The following is a 16593-nucleotide window of genomic DNA, read 5'->3' as shown; positions in this document are numbered from 1 at the left end:
TGTTTACTTGGAAAATTAACTCGTTAGTAAGGAGATGATTTTTAAGAAAATATGGATAAACTATCCTTCCTTGTTTGGTTCCAAAAATTCGTAAATTTCTTTTTTCTACGAATTTAAACGTAAGTTTCTGAATTTTTGCTTAATTTTAACCGAGTATTTGTACTGTTTACTTGGAAAATTAACTCGTTAGTAAGGGGATGATTTCTAAGAAATATTGATAAACTATCCTACCTTGTTTGGTTCCAAAAATTCGTAAATTTCTTTTTTCTACGATTTTAAACTTAAGTTTCTGAATTTTTGCTTCATTTTAACCGAGTATTTGTACTGTTTACTTGTAAAATTAACTCGTTAGTAAGGGGATGATTTTTAAGAAAATATTGATAAACTATCCTACTTTGCTTGGTTCCAAAAATTCGTAAATTTCTTTTTTCTACGGAATTTAAAGGTAAGTTTCTGAATTTTTGCTTAATTTTAACCGAGTATTTGTATTGTTTACTTGGAAAATTAACTCGTTAGTAGGGGATGATTTTTAAGAAAATATTGATAAACTATCCTACCTTGATTGGTTCCAAAAATTCGTAAATTTCTTTTTTCTGCGAATTTAAACTTAAGTTTCTGAATTTTTGCTTAATTTTAACCGATTATTTGTACTGTTTACTTGTAAAATTAACTCGTTAGTAAGGGGATGATTTTTAAGAAAATATTGATTAACTAGGGAATAAATTGGGGTAGATACTAATTCTTATTAATTACAAACAGTTACTATATTGTAGTTTTCTGTTAGCTATTTAGCTATTATGACTGCTGCGCTTTTTTTAAGGAAAGGCAGTACTTAGCTAGCAAAGCGTCATAATCTAGCATGTATTGTTGGATTCTACACTTTACATGTTTTGTTTTTATTCATTCAATGAATTTCTTTTAAATAGAAATGATCTATGCCGACAGTAGAAAGCTATCTTATACTCCCACGGGAGTCCATATATGGGCATAGCCTCCCTAGGGAGAAAGATTGCGTAATCGGTCAATGACCTCTTTTTCCAAGGTCGATTTATTTGATGTTTCTATGTGTAAGAACTCCGGAACGAAAGGTTGCACATGCGCATTGAATTCTAGCAGGAACAATGTTATTGATCTAGGACTCGAGGGGGAAGTGAATTTCCGAGAAATTGATTGCGTAATCGATCGCGAATGTCATGGTGTCCAGAAATAGTATTTGTTGTTGTTGCTCTAGGCAATGTTATGAGTTTCCCGGAATTTGGAACACCTGTGCTGTCGACCTCAATTCACCTATCGTGAATCAATAATTCCCCTTAGAAACAACAGAATTAATTTCCCCTTTCTTGACAGATCAATCAATCAATGACATCATCTGTCAGACTTTAAAAATTTTCGCCTAGAAACATTTCTCCAGGAATAGATCCAAATCATTAATGTCTTTGCCTCGGGAACAACTCTTTTGGTCGAACTCCAAAGGATATTAATAACCAAAGGCCATGGAAACAATTAGGCAAGAAAAATCTTAGCGATGAATTGTTTTAGCGCGCGAAAAGGTTTCTTATTAATTTGAAATGCGTTAGCGCAGAGATGCCAATAACAAAGGAACACGCTGAATTTACGTTTAGGGATTATTTGGGCGAAACCGTTTTAGACAGGTTATGGAACTATTTCGGCGAAACAGATAGAGACATTTTAAAAGAAGATTTTTGAAGAGATTTTGGAAGAGGTTTTGAGTGTGGTCGTTATAATACACAAGTTTCATTTGAACAGTGTTGTGAGGTCCTCTAACCCAACCCCAAAGGGTTCCAATCCTCCTACCCCAACCCCGAAGGAAGCCCCCGGTCCTCAAAAGCCCCCAAGCTCCCAAGAGGCCACCACCGGTCCCCAAATGTCCCCCAGGCCCCCAAAGGCCATCCCCGGGCCCCCAAAGGCCCATCGAGCTCCCAAAGGACCAGCAGGGTCCCCAAGGCCCTCCCTGTGCCCCAAAGGACCTCCCTGTGCCCCAAAGGCCCTCCCCGGCCCCCGCGCCCCCCCCAAAGGTCCCCGGACCAGAGAAGCGCCGCCGGGATAACACACACACACACACACACACACACACACACACACACACACACACACACACACACACACACACACACACACACACACACACACACACACACACACACACACACACACACACACACACACACACACACACACACACACACACACACACACACACACACACACACACACACACACACACACACACACACACACACACACACACACACACACACACACACACACACACACACACACACACACACACACACACACACACACACACACACACACACACACACACACACACACACACACACACACACACACACACACACACACACACACACACACACACACACACACACACACACACACACACACACACACACACACACACACACACACACACACACACACACACACACACACACACACACACACACACACACACACACACACACACACACACACACACACACACACACACACACACACACACACACACACACACACACACACACACACACACACACACACACACACACACACACACACACACACACACACACACACACACACACACACACACACACACACACACACACACACACACACACACACACACACACACACACACACACACACACACACACACACACACACACACACACACACACACACACACACACACACACACACACACACACACACACACACACACACACACACACACACACACACACACACACACACACACACACACACACACACACACACACACACACACACACACACACACACACACACACACACACACACACACACACACCTTTTCGCGCGCTAAAACAATTCATCGCTAAGATGTTTCTTGCCTAATTGTTTCCACGGCCTTTGGTTATTAATATCCTTTGGAGTTCGACCAAAAGAGTTGTTCCCGAGGCAAAGACATTAATGATTTGGATCTTTTCCTGGAGAAATGTTTCTAGGCGAAAATTTTTAAAGTCTGACAGATGATGTCATTGATTGATTGATCTGTCAAGAAAGGGGAAATTAATTTGTTGTTTCTAAGGGGAATTATTGATTCACGATAGGTGAATTGAGGTCGACAGCACAGGTGTTCCAAATTCCGGGAAACTCATAACATTGCCTAGAGCAACAACAACAAATACTATTTCTGGACACCATGACATTCGCGATCGATTACGCAATCAATTTCTCGGAAATTCACTTCCCCCTCGAGTCCTAGATCAATAACATTGTTCCCGTTAGAAATCAATGCGCATGTGCAACCTTCGTTCCGGAGTTATTACACATAGAAACATCAAATAAATTGACCTTGGAAAAAGAGGTCATTGACCGATTACGCGATCTTTCTCCCTAGGGAGGCTATGCCCATATATGGACTCCCCGTGGGAGTATAAGATAGCTTTCTACTGCCGACTTCAGAGAATTTTGCTTCCAATTGGATTAACGAATTTTTATAATGAATATGAATTTATGTACTAAAAATTGCCCCTTTTCGCTTTGTACAGTATGTTGTCTTCTGTCAGGCCTTAGCCTCTGAGGTTATGATGTCTTCAAAACGTAGTATTTTTCGTTTTTATTTTCTTACAAAAACAGAAAATAAAACTATGTACCAAAATTAAGTTTTCCGCTGTCTAGCCTTGCAATTAAAATATCTGGTCATTTTTGACGGCCGATTCAGCTAGGCACGAATAAAAAGTTATTTTGGAGGAGGCGAAATATTCCGAGGTGGAAAATTATAAAAAATCGATGAAAAATACGAAAATAGAAATTAAAATTGAAAAATTTGGATAACTTGGGAGGGAAATACGACCCTATAGCCGTGTACAGGCTTGAAATCAACTGAAATTCATTCATTTGTTTTTGTTTTTACTGTCATGGAAAATTTTACAGTTTGTATCTCCCCAACTTCTGTTTGCAGGCATGCGTGTGGCGATTTCCTGTATATTTTTTTTTAAGTAAACAAGAAAAGTCTTCCTTTAAATTATTAAATAAGTTTTCATATTTCAAAAATTCTGAACTAAGCTCAAAATAGTTCTTTTTATTTAAAAAAAAAGAAAAAGGATGACGGTATAATTTCAACTTGTGAGGTAAAATAGTATGGCAATTATGGGATAAACTAAACTATGTATGATTGTAATATCAGACTTCCAAATAAATAAATCAGAAGAAACGTGGTATCTGGAAACAATTTCTATGGTTCCAGTGCAACTGAATCCTTATTTAATTAAACCCCGTGCAACTGAACCCTCATGCAATCCAACCCCCGTTTAACCTAGCCCCCCTTTATCTCAACCCTCCTCCTACTCAAAGTTGAACGTTTTAAACGAAAACTAAACAAATTTAAACAAAATTAAACAGTTGAACCAGGGTTCAGTTAAATTGATTGAGCTGCAGGGGGTTTAGTTAAACTGGGGCTTAGTTACATGTACACCAATTCCAATCAATACCTATGTGAATGTAGTCGTTCGGTGTTTAGTGGATTAACTTGGTTCTCGTTTGGTTCCCTATTTTCAAAATCCCTTTTCAAAATCCTATTTTCCCTTCAAAATCCCTATTTTCCCTTCAAAATCCCTATTTTCCCTTCACAATCCCTTCAAAATCCTATTTTCAAAAAAATAGTTAATGCCCTTTTTCCTCTTCCTTTAAAAAAAACAGATGGTGAATCTTAAAGGGGATCTCCTGTAAAAAAAAAGAAAAAAAAAAGTCTCTACGTAGAAGCAATAATTGTATGTGTCAAATTCATTATCTACGGATCTCTACTCTTGTATGTTTGTTTTTCCTTCTGGAAAAATTGTGAGTTGTGACAGAACAGAAATGAGGAGGATTATTGCTACAATAGCCTACTAGCTTATAATCAAGATTCTCTCATTAACAGATTTACCTCTTTATGTTTTCAACTTCATAGTGTTTCTGTTTGTACCGACAAGTCACTCTGCCTCAGAAATCAGGTACTGCATGCCAAGCTTGGCGAAACTGTGCCAAGCGTTTAAAGTGGTGGGCCAAGCGTTCTGGGGAATGTGCCAAGCGTGGCGGAACTGAGCGGTATTTGCGGCTTTCCGACCAGGTGGCGGGAAGTCAGTGTCTCCTATGTTTATGCACTCTTTATGTACTAGTATATGCATTGCTAACCCATGGACCCGAAAGGAATTATATATTTTGATATTAGGTAATGGCTGTAAGAACTAGAAGAAATATATACTACTACTACCAGTAACAACTCACTGCAGTACTGCGCCAAGGGACATTTACCCTTTCTTAACTGATCCCTAAGACTCGAGGTCTTCCCCCAGTGATTCCAATGCAGAAAAATGTAGGGGAAGGACAATGATTTTCATAATTTAGGTATTTTTCACAAACTAGGTGGGCGGGCATTTTTTTTCTTGTTTTTTTTTTTAACGGAAATACAAAATAGGAATTTCCCCAATTCTAGGGACGAAAATTGCTCCCCTTCCTTCCAATTAGCACTTCTGTCTCCCTCTCATTTCAGTGCTGCAACTGAGCTTGCACAGTTTATTTTATTTGAAAATTACTTTTAACAACATAATTGATACGTTGCAATGTATTTCTTGTATTCTTATGTTTTGGTCGACCTCTTTTGCGCCTCCCTTCGTGCAAAATGATATTGCAGAAGTAAGGAAATGTCTTTTTAAATATTCTAAGTACCTTCTTCGCCTGCCTCTTTCGGCTAATAACACCACTGTATCAATTACATACGGGGTCGCTGGCCCCATGGTGTTGTCCCAAGTAGAAATGAGATGACCAGCAATCGGTAAAAGTTGAAAGTTCTTTCCTGAATGCCATTTGTTCGGCCAATCTGTCGTTTAAGTGCTGATTTAAGTTTATATGCTTAATTTAATTTTTTTCTACTCCATCAGTTATATTTTTGTGCATCATCATGGGTATTAAAGCTACACATACATTAGTCCACAAAAATATTATGGTAACACTTGGTATTCTTCAAACAGTAATAGTCTATTTTGCTTGTGTGTGTTTGTTTGCTTCTAATGATTTTTTTTTTTTACAAATGTTCAGAAAAGTATATTTTATCGTTTTCCACACTATAGGTTTTTAAGTAATATGATCTGTTACGACTGCCAAATTGTGAAAGCAAATCCAATTTCTAAAAAAAAAGAAGAAAAATTTTAACATAACTTTGGCGTAAACCCAAGATATTTGGTCACGACAGTAATATTTAAAAATAAAAATTATATGACTTTCCCATTATGTTGCGGACGTTAACCCTGTAAATTTAATCATAAAGTATGCTATATCTTTATTTCATCTTGTACCTAATGAAAGAGCAAATGTCATCAGGATGAAAATTAATTTTTATACTAACACAGAGCTATCGGATCCAATTTAATTTTTCTTTGATAATTTGAAGTTAAATTAATAGCTGGCTATTTTACTCCTCTTTTAACTCCTACCAAATATAATTTTTATAACTTTTTCTTTGTACTGACGTCCTCCTAACCATCTGTGGCGCATAGGTCTTCGACAAAGCCTTTATACACAGCTTGCATGGTAGCTGCGTTAAGGACATCTCCCCACTAGGGTATGAGTGACGCATGCCCACATCGGAGATACAGTTGGTACATGTGTCTGAGTCTCCCGCTCTCTCGACGCCCACATGGTCGCCATTGCTGCACTTGGCGCATGGTTCGTGACTCCTCCATCCAAATGAAATGTCCAACTTTGCTATGTTTTCTTCTTTACCACTTCAAAAATAAACGGCTGGCCAGTTCTCCGCGTTACTGACGTTTTGTCGCCGCCCGACGATTAATATTTGCCAGAGGAATATATTTTCGAACTCTGTTACTCTCTTCTCTGTCTTTATATCGAGTTTCTAGCACTCGCTAACATGAACTCACATGAAGTTGCTGTTGAAAAATAACAGCTTTAAGGATGAGGGTTCCCTAGTTTAAATCTGTTGAAGGTAGTGTCTGCCATACCATTTTTCTTTTAATCTCCTTTTTATATAACACTATTCAAAACAACCTCCGGTAGATTTCCGATATTGTATATCTGATAGCAATCCTGCATCGATACCCAATATAACAGCGTCTGTTCAATGTCTAGCATCCAATATCCAGTCACTGACTTTTTGTCACCACCCGACGTTTAATATCCGCCTGAAGCACACGTTTCTGAACGCTGTTAGTCTTTTCTCTGTCTTTAGGGGCGTTTTTGACTCATCAATGTGCCAAGATCTTACATCTTTTGTCAGAAAACGCTTAAAAGTGAAATCTTTGAACAAAGATTTTACATCTTCGGTCGTTTTTGTGCAAACGTCTTTCATCATTCTCTCTGATCAGCGGTCTGAGAACAATGATGAGTAGATCATCAAAGTTCTCTCATCATTGTTCTATATGGCAGAACAGTGGCGGTGTTTCACACTTTTTGCTAACATCAGTGAGCTGTAAGATCTTAGAACAAAGATGAGTTAAAAAACGATAATATTTGCAGAAAGATGTAAGATCTTAGATGTAAGATCTTAGTGCTAAAAACGGGCCTTTTATATTGAGTTTCTAGCACTCGCTAACATGAACTGACATGACGTTGCTGTTGAAGAATCGCAGTTTTAAAGGAGATGGTTCCCTGGTTTAAGTCTGTTAAGGGCTGTGTTTGGCACATCTAATCTTCTAATTAATGTCCTTTTTTATAACACTATTTAAAACAATGTCCGCTAAGTGCCCGATACTCCTTAGATACTTCGAGACTATTTGAGATTAGCCCAGTCTACAGCAGAGCAATTATTTTCCAAGGATTGACAGGTTGCCAATTCATCACCAACCATTGGGAAATTTTGTATTGATCATAATATTTTGAGACCGATTGAATTTTTTACAAAAACAAAATTCTTTATGGCTAACATTCCATATTTAATTGTAAAATAGTACGAGTATATACTAAAATATGAAATGCAATATATTAGTCTTTATGAAATAGAGCGACTAATGTTTAAATAGAGTAATTACTGCTGAACTTTTAAAGGTAAGGGTTAGTTCAAAAAAAGATAAAATAATTGTTTGCACTTACTAACCAATTCCCTAAGACCTTAAAACTAGTGGCTGTCCCAGATTAATCCGATACACTTAATAAATCACTGAATCAGCAAACCCTGCTTGAACTTCGAAAATGGGGAAAATATACTACACTGTAAAAGAGAGATCCAAATAAAATAACAAAGAGTTTTTTATTTTCACTTCCTCCAGGATTAAGGAAAAAAGGTAATCAAAAATTATATTTTAATCTAGAGTGTAATCTTTTATTTTTTTGCTAGAACTGACCGGTCTTTCTAAACAAGGTGACTGAGAAGAGAAAATTCACCATCCCAAAACATGGTGCTCGGGATCATGCCTTTTACCAGTCGAGTTTCAGTGATTAAAAAGATATCGAGTTGACAATCTTGGGTACTATTTTAGTGATCGGATTAACGACACTTCTTGACTACTAAGGCCCCTGCGTCGGTCCTGTAGTGTGTTGCCACAGCAAAGGTTCGATCTCTGGGTCCCGTTATTCCCAAGAGAAGGTCAAACCCACTGCACCACCACAATACAATTTAAGTTTTGGAATGTGTATTTTGTTCATTTAAATATTCTTTCACTCTCTAGAGGTTTCTTGCGCACTTCTATGTGTACCGAGTTTGTCATGAAATGGCTGTTTTTTTTTGTTTTTTTTTTTGTTTTTTTTTAGAGAGAAAGAGAGAGAGAGAGATTACTTTTCGCTAAGTAATCAATACAATTGATAGAATTAATCAAACAAAAAATATCACAAAGAATTATAAGATAGAAAGATAGAAGAGACAGAAATTTTGTCGGGTTGTCTTTGAGCTTGGGCTACCGAAATACTTTTTGTCTGGAAATATGTCTTGATAAAAATCAGTATTTCTCTCTAACCGAATTTTACTAAAATTACAATTAGATAAATTTAGATAAAATTGGCTTGGTGGCTTGTTTTAATTGACGAATTTTTGGGCAATAAAGTGAATAAGGCTAATAGCGCTAATAACCCTAAAGTGAACATGTATTTTTCTTATTCCCCTTAATGTTGAAGTAGTAACTGGTTACAGTTCGGAACAGCTTTCGGTTGGGAGGGCGTGGTCTCTTTTATTCGCCTTGTACATAAACTAAGCAAAGCAAAATCTGATCTTGTCATTTGTGTAAAAGTCTCCCAAGGTGTAAAATCCTTACGACCCTTATTAAACCAGTTAAGATGGAGCTTAATAGAACCTTTCTCACTTCCTAGTTCATTATCAAAGAAAGGGTTAGATATACTCTTTACTTTTGGGCACATTCATATCTTCTAAACATATTAAGTTCCCAAATTCTTGGAAGGGGTCTACAACTTCCTCCCACCTCTAGGATTGAGAACGGCTATTCTGCTTGTTTCTTCCAGTAAATGGATTTAAAATCATCATAGTTATAAGCGCTGCATGCATTTTAGAGTGCTAAGATAAGTTGGAAGGTTGTATTAACGTAATGATATAAGTTTGTTCGATTGAAGTTTTCTTTTCATTTTCTAGGTGATAAGAATCAGCCAACTATAGTGCGAACATGTATTGATGTCGCTTGCAATAGCAATATTGTGGAATTTCTTACAGAGCTCGGCTTCCGCCTAGAATATGAATATGTTCTAAATGGTTTCATTTTCAGGAAAGGAAAGATGAAAGCTACTGTGTCAAAGCTTTTTAGGGTAAGATTTACAATGAATTCTTGAATTGTGATGGAAATTTGGAAAAGGAAAAGTGATCTGACTGAAGAAAATTTTTTCTGTTCTTTACAATTTGCTGAACTTTTCTGTTGATTTTCAGCAAGAAATTATTTATATTATAAAGGGTCTCTAGATCTTGGAGAGATGAGATTCGAAAGCCAGGAATCTGAAAATTTGGGGCCTTTGGGTAAGGGTGGATAAAATGGGGCTCAATGGTAACGTCGAATTTACGGATAACGATTCCAGCGTGGTGATAACGGATAACGACGAATTTATTTTTTTCTCAAAAGGGTCAGAATACCCTCAAATATATTAAAATAGCCGAAACTAATTTCGAAAATTAACACATGCCTAAAGTGTATTTGAAGCATAGTTATACTTGACATCTTAACGTTAAATAACGTCTTAGACGTTATTAACATGAGCTTGAAGTAGTGCTTCAAAAATGAGTTACCTCAAGCTAGTGGAATTTTAACTCATTTACGATGTTGACTGAATTTTGAGAAAGAATAAGTGGTATTTTAAGAAAATAGCATATGTGCTCAGAAAAAAGCAATATGGCGTAAATACATTGAAAAGGATTCCTTTCCTGTATTTTACAATGTCCTGCAATGAACTGAATTTTCAGTGAGGAGTTAACTTTGTATGATAAACATGTCTCTTAAACAAGGTCTATAAAATTTTAAAAGCTAAAATTCGGAAGCCTGGAATTTAGAAATTAGGTGCTTGTGGATAAGGGTGCTTGTGGAAGGGGATCTTATCAGTCATAACGACGAAGGGGCTGTTATTATTTTGCTCAAAGGGGTCTGAATTACAGCCTCCTCTGCTTCCAGAAGCACCCAAGACGTCTAAGAAGAGTCTCCAGTCGTTCTTGAAGCTTGCGGCTGCGACGAAATCTTCTATTCCTGTGGTAGGTCGGTATTGCACATACTAAGGAGTGTATCCTCGGCTTTTTCCTTTGTGACGGGCTTTCGGGTAACCAGAAGAGCATTGAATTGTAGATTCTGGGATGGTCCATACAGGTCACATGTCCTATGCACCTCAACCTTTGGTTTCCAGAAACACGGCTGACATTTTTTGTTTCTTACGAACTCGTTCGTCATCATTAGAATCAATTGGATGCTAGGTAGTCTATGGAGGTACGCGCTTGGAAAATACTAAATTCTCCTTTCTTGTTCAGGGTTTAGATGCCATGTTTCTGATCTGTAGTATAGGACGGGTAGAACATTGGTATTAAACGTGTGAGAGGTTGAGCTGGAGAGATAAATTGCTCGATCTCTAAATTATACTTTTCCTGTTAACGGTGCTGTTAGCCTGTCCAAATTAGGCCATGAATTCTTCAGCTGTGAATTCCTTGTTCTCAATGGTGCTGCCAAGATATTTGAAATTGGCTACTTGTTCCATTCTGTTGTCGCCACATACGATGTTCATGGGCGAGCCGCTATTTTTTATATTTTAGAAATATTATAATAGAAGTTCCCATATTTCAAGTATGCTCAAATCGCCAAATATGCTGAAATTGCATATGCACAATGCTAGTGGGACGATAGGCTGAGATAGCTAGGATATGTTTTACGAATGAAAAATGACAGAAAGTAAGTCGTCCTCGAATGAGGTGGGTAAAGGTCCTTAGAAAGGATCTAAAGGGAACTGGGACTTCTTGGGAGGATATAAAGAGAGGCTCTTTAAACAGAATGGGATGGAGAAGGAGTGTGCTCGGATGTGTTTTCCTCAGGCGGCTTTGTGCTGCAGTGAGTTACTAATTGTGGAAGAATAGGAAGATAAGTCTACAAACGAAGATTAGAATATTTGCAGCTACAGTGATGACTGTGGTCAAATATGGCTCTTAAGTATGGGCGCTCCGAAAAGTGGATGAAGATTTGCTAGATATTTTCCAGAGAAATCGCCTACGGATTGTTTTGGGGACCCGCCTGACTGACCATATTTCAAGCAGTAGGCTGTGTGATAAGTGTGGTTCAATCCCGCTTCCTAGGGCTATAATGAGAGAAAGAATGAGATCGCTGAGACTGTCGAATATTTTTCACCTGGTGGTCAATATTATCTGATAAATGTATTCCTTAAGCTGGGGCCTCTGGAATTTTGGGTTTTTAGGCTAGTTTTATATTCTCTAGCCAACCACTCTTATCGTTTGAATTTTGGCTCTTTTAATTGTCTTGGGCATCTCCCCTCTTATAATTGTCTTTGTAATGACCCTCTCCTTGAAATTATGCCCACAGTCTATTCCAATAAGCATGAGAACATACCAAGAAGATGAAACATACGAGACCTTAGTAAATTTTTTATAGTATAGCTCATTATCCGGATTTTCGATACCCTTAATAGAAGATGGTTTTTCGATCCGGAAAAGTATGAGGAATAAATCCTCGTCAGTAACTATTTCCTTCTGTAGGTAGAAAAGTTGCACTTGTGCGCTAAGATACACCAATAAATTTTGAAACAGCCAGCGTCATCTATAATAAAATAAATAAATAAGAAATGTCAGTAAGAATATTACCGTGAATTTCTGCAAATCGGTGAATGTCGAAATACACTGGTGAATGTCCGAAATACCTTTTGTTCTCCTTGGATTTAGTCAGTGTTGCCAGTCAGCTTTTTCAATTTAATGCAAGGTTTGATGATGACAGGTTAGCACAAATTACAACTAATCTATATGACTAAGTCGCTCGAAAAGGATAAAAAATGTTTTGCTTGTATTATAGTTAAGTTTCAAAGAGTAGGTAATCTAAACATCTGACGAATTTGTTTTGAATGTGGCCGGCTGATAAACGTGTAGTCTGTGTAAAGAAGGTAACTTATTAGAGCGGAAACTGGCGCTAGCTTCTGCAAAAAATACCAATGCTATCTAGAATTTTACGAGTTTAACATTTTTTGGCATTTTGTCAGAACAATAATAAAGCAAATTCAGTTTAATTACTGTAACAGGCAAAATTACTGCAGTAATGAGTAATATAATCTCAGTTGCTGGGGAAACACAATTAAAGAAGCTTGAAAAAAAGTTGTAATAGATGCCAAACGCTAAATGGTGTTGGGAATTTTTTAGTACTACTAGTGTCGGTTTCCACTCCTAAAAGCTACCTATACTCTTTGCGTGAATGCATGAGATTGAAAAGGGTTGTCCGTCACAAATTAAGACGCATTCCCTACAAAACCAACCTAGTTTAGTTTCTGTTGATATGATTTCTGTTATCATTCCACCTATTATGTCGACTATTGAAATCTACGAAAATTTATAGATATTTCCTTGTATTTAAAACACAGTATGTACAATCCTATTCGATATAGCCCAGTAACTTCAAGTCTGAATAGGAACATGGTGTCAGCAGATCTGTAAAGCAAGAGGAAACTAGGTAAAAAAAAGAGAGAAGAGAGAAAAGAGAGAAGCTAAACAGTCTGTTTAATAACAAGGAAAGAGGAAAAAGAATGTTATTGTTTATGAATAAACCTAAAGATGGTTATTCATGAACAAATGTATAAATGTAAATGACAGAAATGTTGAAAATAAAAGGCTGCGTTTTTATCTTAATTTTTACAGATATTATTTGAAAGGGCTTTGAAATTGCAACTTTTCAAACTCAAATGTGCACCTTAGATTTGAGATAGCAAAGATTATTTTAGGTAAGTTATTATAGGTTATTATAGGTAAGTTATTATAGGTTATTATAGGTAAGCTATTATAGGTTATTATAGGTAAGCTATTATAGGTTATTATAGGTAAGTTATTATAGGTTATTATAGGTAAGCTATTATAGGTTATTATAGGTAAGTTATTATAGGTTATTATAGGTAAGCTATTATAGGTTATTATAGGTAAGCTATTATAGGTTATTATAGGTAAGCTATTATAGTATCTACTAAAATTTGCTCTTGATGATACTCCTCTCTTTTACTTCTTTTCCGGATTTATTTGTTCTTTCTTTTGTTTTGTTAAATTTTATAATCAACGGTAATAAAATAACCATATATAATTGTGAGCCAGAACTAATTATTCTCTCGGAATGGGTTAAAATGATGTTACAGAAAAATCTGTCAAATACTCTATAACTGGTTTGTATGCCATAAACGATATTTCATAACTAAAAAAATAAGAGGGTCTGGTTAAATCGGGGTTCGTTGTCTAAATTGCAAGCGAAAAATTGCCAAAATATGGTAAAATCTACTCTTTGTCCAGAGCAATGGGTTGGTCTAAAGCTACTGACAAATCCGACAAATGGTCTGAATGCCATAAATGTTACGCCATAAATGAAAAAAATACAAGGGCCTTGTCAGATAAGACTTCAAATTTGCGAGCAAATAATTCAAAAAATTTATCAAAAATATACTATTACCCTCTCAAAATGGGTTAAAATAATGCTACGGAGAAATCTGACAAATGGTTTTTAAATGGCTGCGTGTCATAAACGTGCCATAACTAAAAAATGTGAGGAACAGGTTAAATCTGATACATTTTCCAAATTGCCAAGGTTTGGCAAAATGAACTTTTAGTCCCCTGTAATGCTTTGAAATAATGTTACGAAAGGGGCTGACAAGGTCTGATCCTGATTTGCCACAAATCAAAAATATGAAGGTGAAGTTAGATTTGATTTCATTTTGGAATTGCCAGGAAAAAAATATTAAACATAAAACCTCGATCCTTAAAGAAAGACTAATTTAAAAAAACTTTTTGACAAAACAAGTTTTTCAAAGAAAAGTAAAGAGCTGTATTAAACCAAATATGAGCAATAGTAAAAGTCATACAGTCTCCCAACCGCAAAAATATCACAAATCACCATCAATAAATAAATGAAACCCAAAACAAACTGAAATTACAATAAATAACCGAGTCAAACTCAAAACGAGCAGAAACACAAGTAGGGCTGACACCTCCCGGTAGTCTGGAATATCGTCCGGAATTCCTCATTTCCCCCCCGTTTTGTTCTTTTGATTATCATTTTGCAAATATTTTAAACTATATTTTCTACTGTTATAGTCTCAGTGTGAATTAAGATGCAAATCTATCATTGTCTGAGGAAAAATTCAATATTTGTATCAAATTTCATTGACTAATTCCATCCAATTCACTAGATTCTCTCTCCATTCCATCCAATTCTCTCTCTTGCCTTCTTTTTCTTTTTTCTTCTTCTTTTTCTCTGTGACTTTATTGAGTTTAACTTGCATAGATGTTACTTTTTTGTGCTAAGGTTATGAACAGGCAACAAATTTAATCTTAAAAGAAAAAAGTAATTGAAAGGATATAAAAAAGGCAACAAAGAGAGAAAATCAGAGACATTTCCATATTGATGATCCGATCTTTTTTTAGGGAGAAGGGGGGGGGGGCCAAAGAAGTTTACCTGGCTCTTATTTTTCTATAACAAAATGTTGACCAAATACACAAATGATCTGCAATTATGCAAAGATATTCATATTTCCCATTTTCATATCAACGTTAATAACTCTTTGCTGTAAAAACCTGTCATCGCAAGGCTCTAACCAAAGCTGTCCCATGTACTATTTAGACAACCCTATCATAGCATTTCTTGCACGACATCTCATCGTAACTTAAAGCTCCGCCGACGGATTTCAGGCTCCACCGACAAACCCTTACTAACAAAACTTGTTTTAATGCAACTTTGTTTCTCATAACAAAATGACTTTTGAAGCCAATTCCCATTATCGATATGAAGATCCCAGGGTCCCCACGCATATTTTTTTTTTTGGGGGGGGGGGGCTATCCTGTAAGTTTTTCTGGATGAGGGAAAACGCCGTTTTTGCTTATAAAATCTCACATTTTCGAGTGTTGATTATCTTTTAAAGGTCCTTTTTTTTTGTTATTTGTGGCTTGTTAGACAATGAAAAAAAAAAAAAAAAAAAAAAAAAAAAAAAAAAAAAAAAGCTCAGTTAAACGGGTGCCCATAAGAATCCATAGACAATTCCTCTGGAAAATACCTAATAAATCCTCCTCGGCCTTTCAAAATGCCCACGTTTCAAAACCTTACTTGACCACCATCAGCTATAGTGACCACCATCACTATAGCTTCCAATATTCTAATCTTGAATCGCAGACTTATCTTTCTATTCTTTCAAACCTTTTTCCACTCTAAAAAGACACTCTGGGCCTTGACCATTTTATTTTTAAAATCTTAACTGCATCCACCGTCTTTACTAATAATATTACCAACAGAAGTGAAGCTATCCTTTTGATTGATCTTTTCATTACTCAACATCACTGTTACCTCTTAACATACATTTTCATATCTAATCTTGTACTGTGAACACTCAAAACCTCCAAAAAATATTTTAGTTTGCTAACCTTTTCATCATGGGCACTCAAATCATCAGCATAACCTAAGTCTAGGAGTGTTTTACTATCCCATTTGATTCCAAGCTCTCCCATAGCCTTTGCCGTCTTCCTTAGATCAAAATCCATTGAATTAATACATGCAAATGGGGATAGAATGCAACTCAGATTAACTCCCATTTCAATACAAAACCAGCTACTAACCTTATTTCCTACCTTAACCACAGCAATGTAACAAAGCACTAATAACTTTAGTGTATATATCTGGTATACCATACAAGGATAGGACCTTCGCTGAAGTTCTTCTATCAACTGAAAGAAAAGCCTGCTCATAGTCGATAAAGCTAAAGACTAAGGGAGCCTGATGACTCTGGCACTTCTCAATTTTTAATCAAAGTGGGAAAATTTGGTCGACGCATTCTCTCCCCTTCCTAAAACCACACTGTTCTTCACTTAAAACTTTGTCTACAGCATCTCTCAGTCTAAAAGCATCATCATATTATGTATTTGCT

At 36.5% G+C, this 16593-nt stretch overlaps 1 protein-coding gene across 7 annotated transcripts in view; it reads left to right on the top strand.

Annotated features, from left to right (window-relative positions):
* MED18 (mediator complex subunit 18) overlaps positions 1-16593 on the top strand; it is a 447146-nt gene that overhangs the window by 370647 nt on the left and 59906 nt on the right. For all 7 annotated transcript variants that reach the window (XM_089094358.1, XM_089094361.1, XM_089094360.1 and 4 more), the window contains one exon: positions 9599-9768. In XM_089094358.1, coding sequence (XP_088950484.1) covers positions 9599-9768 — 170 coding nt within the window. The remainder of the gene's footprint in view (positions 1-9598; positions 9769-16593) is intronic.

This window comes from Artemia sp. Qi Xiang Cuo, chromosome 9, assembly GCF_049724085.1.
Source record: "Artemia sp. Qi Xiang Cuo chromosome 9, ASM4972408v1, whole genome shotgun sequence".
Taxonomy (NCBI): Eukaryota; Metazoa; Arthropoda; class Branchiopoda; order Anostraca; family Artemiidae; genus Artemia; species Artemia sp. Qi Xiang Cuo.
This window is presented reverse-complemented; position numbering and strand designations above follow the sequence as displayed.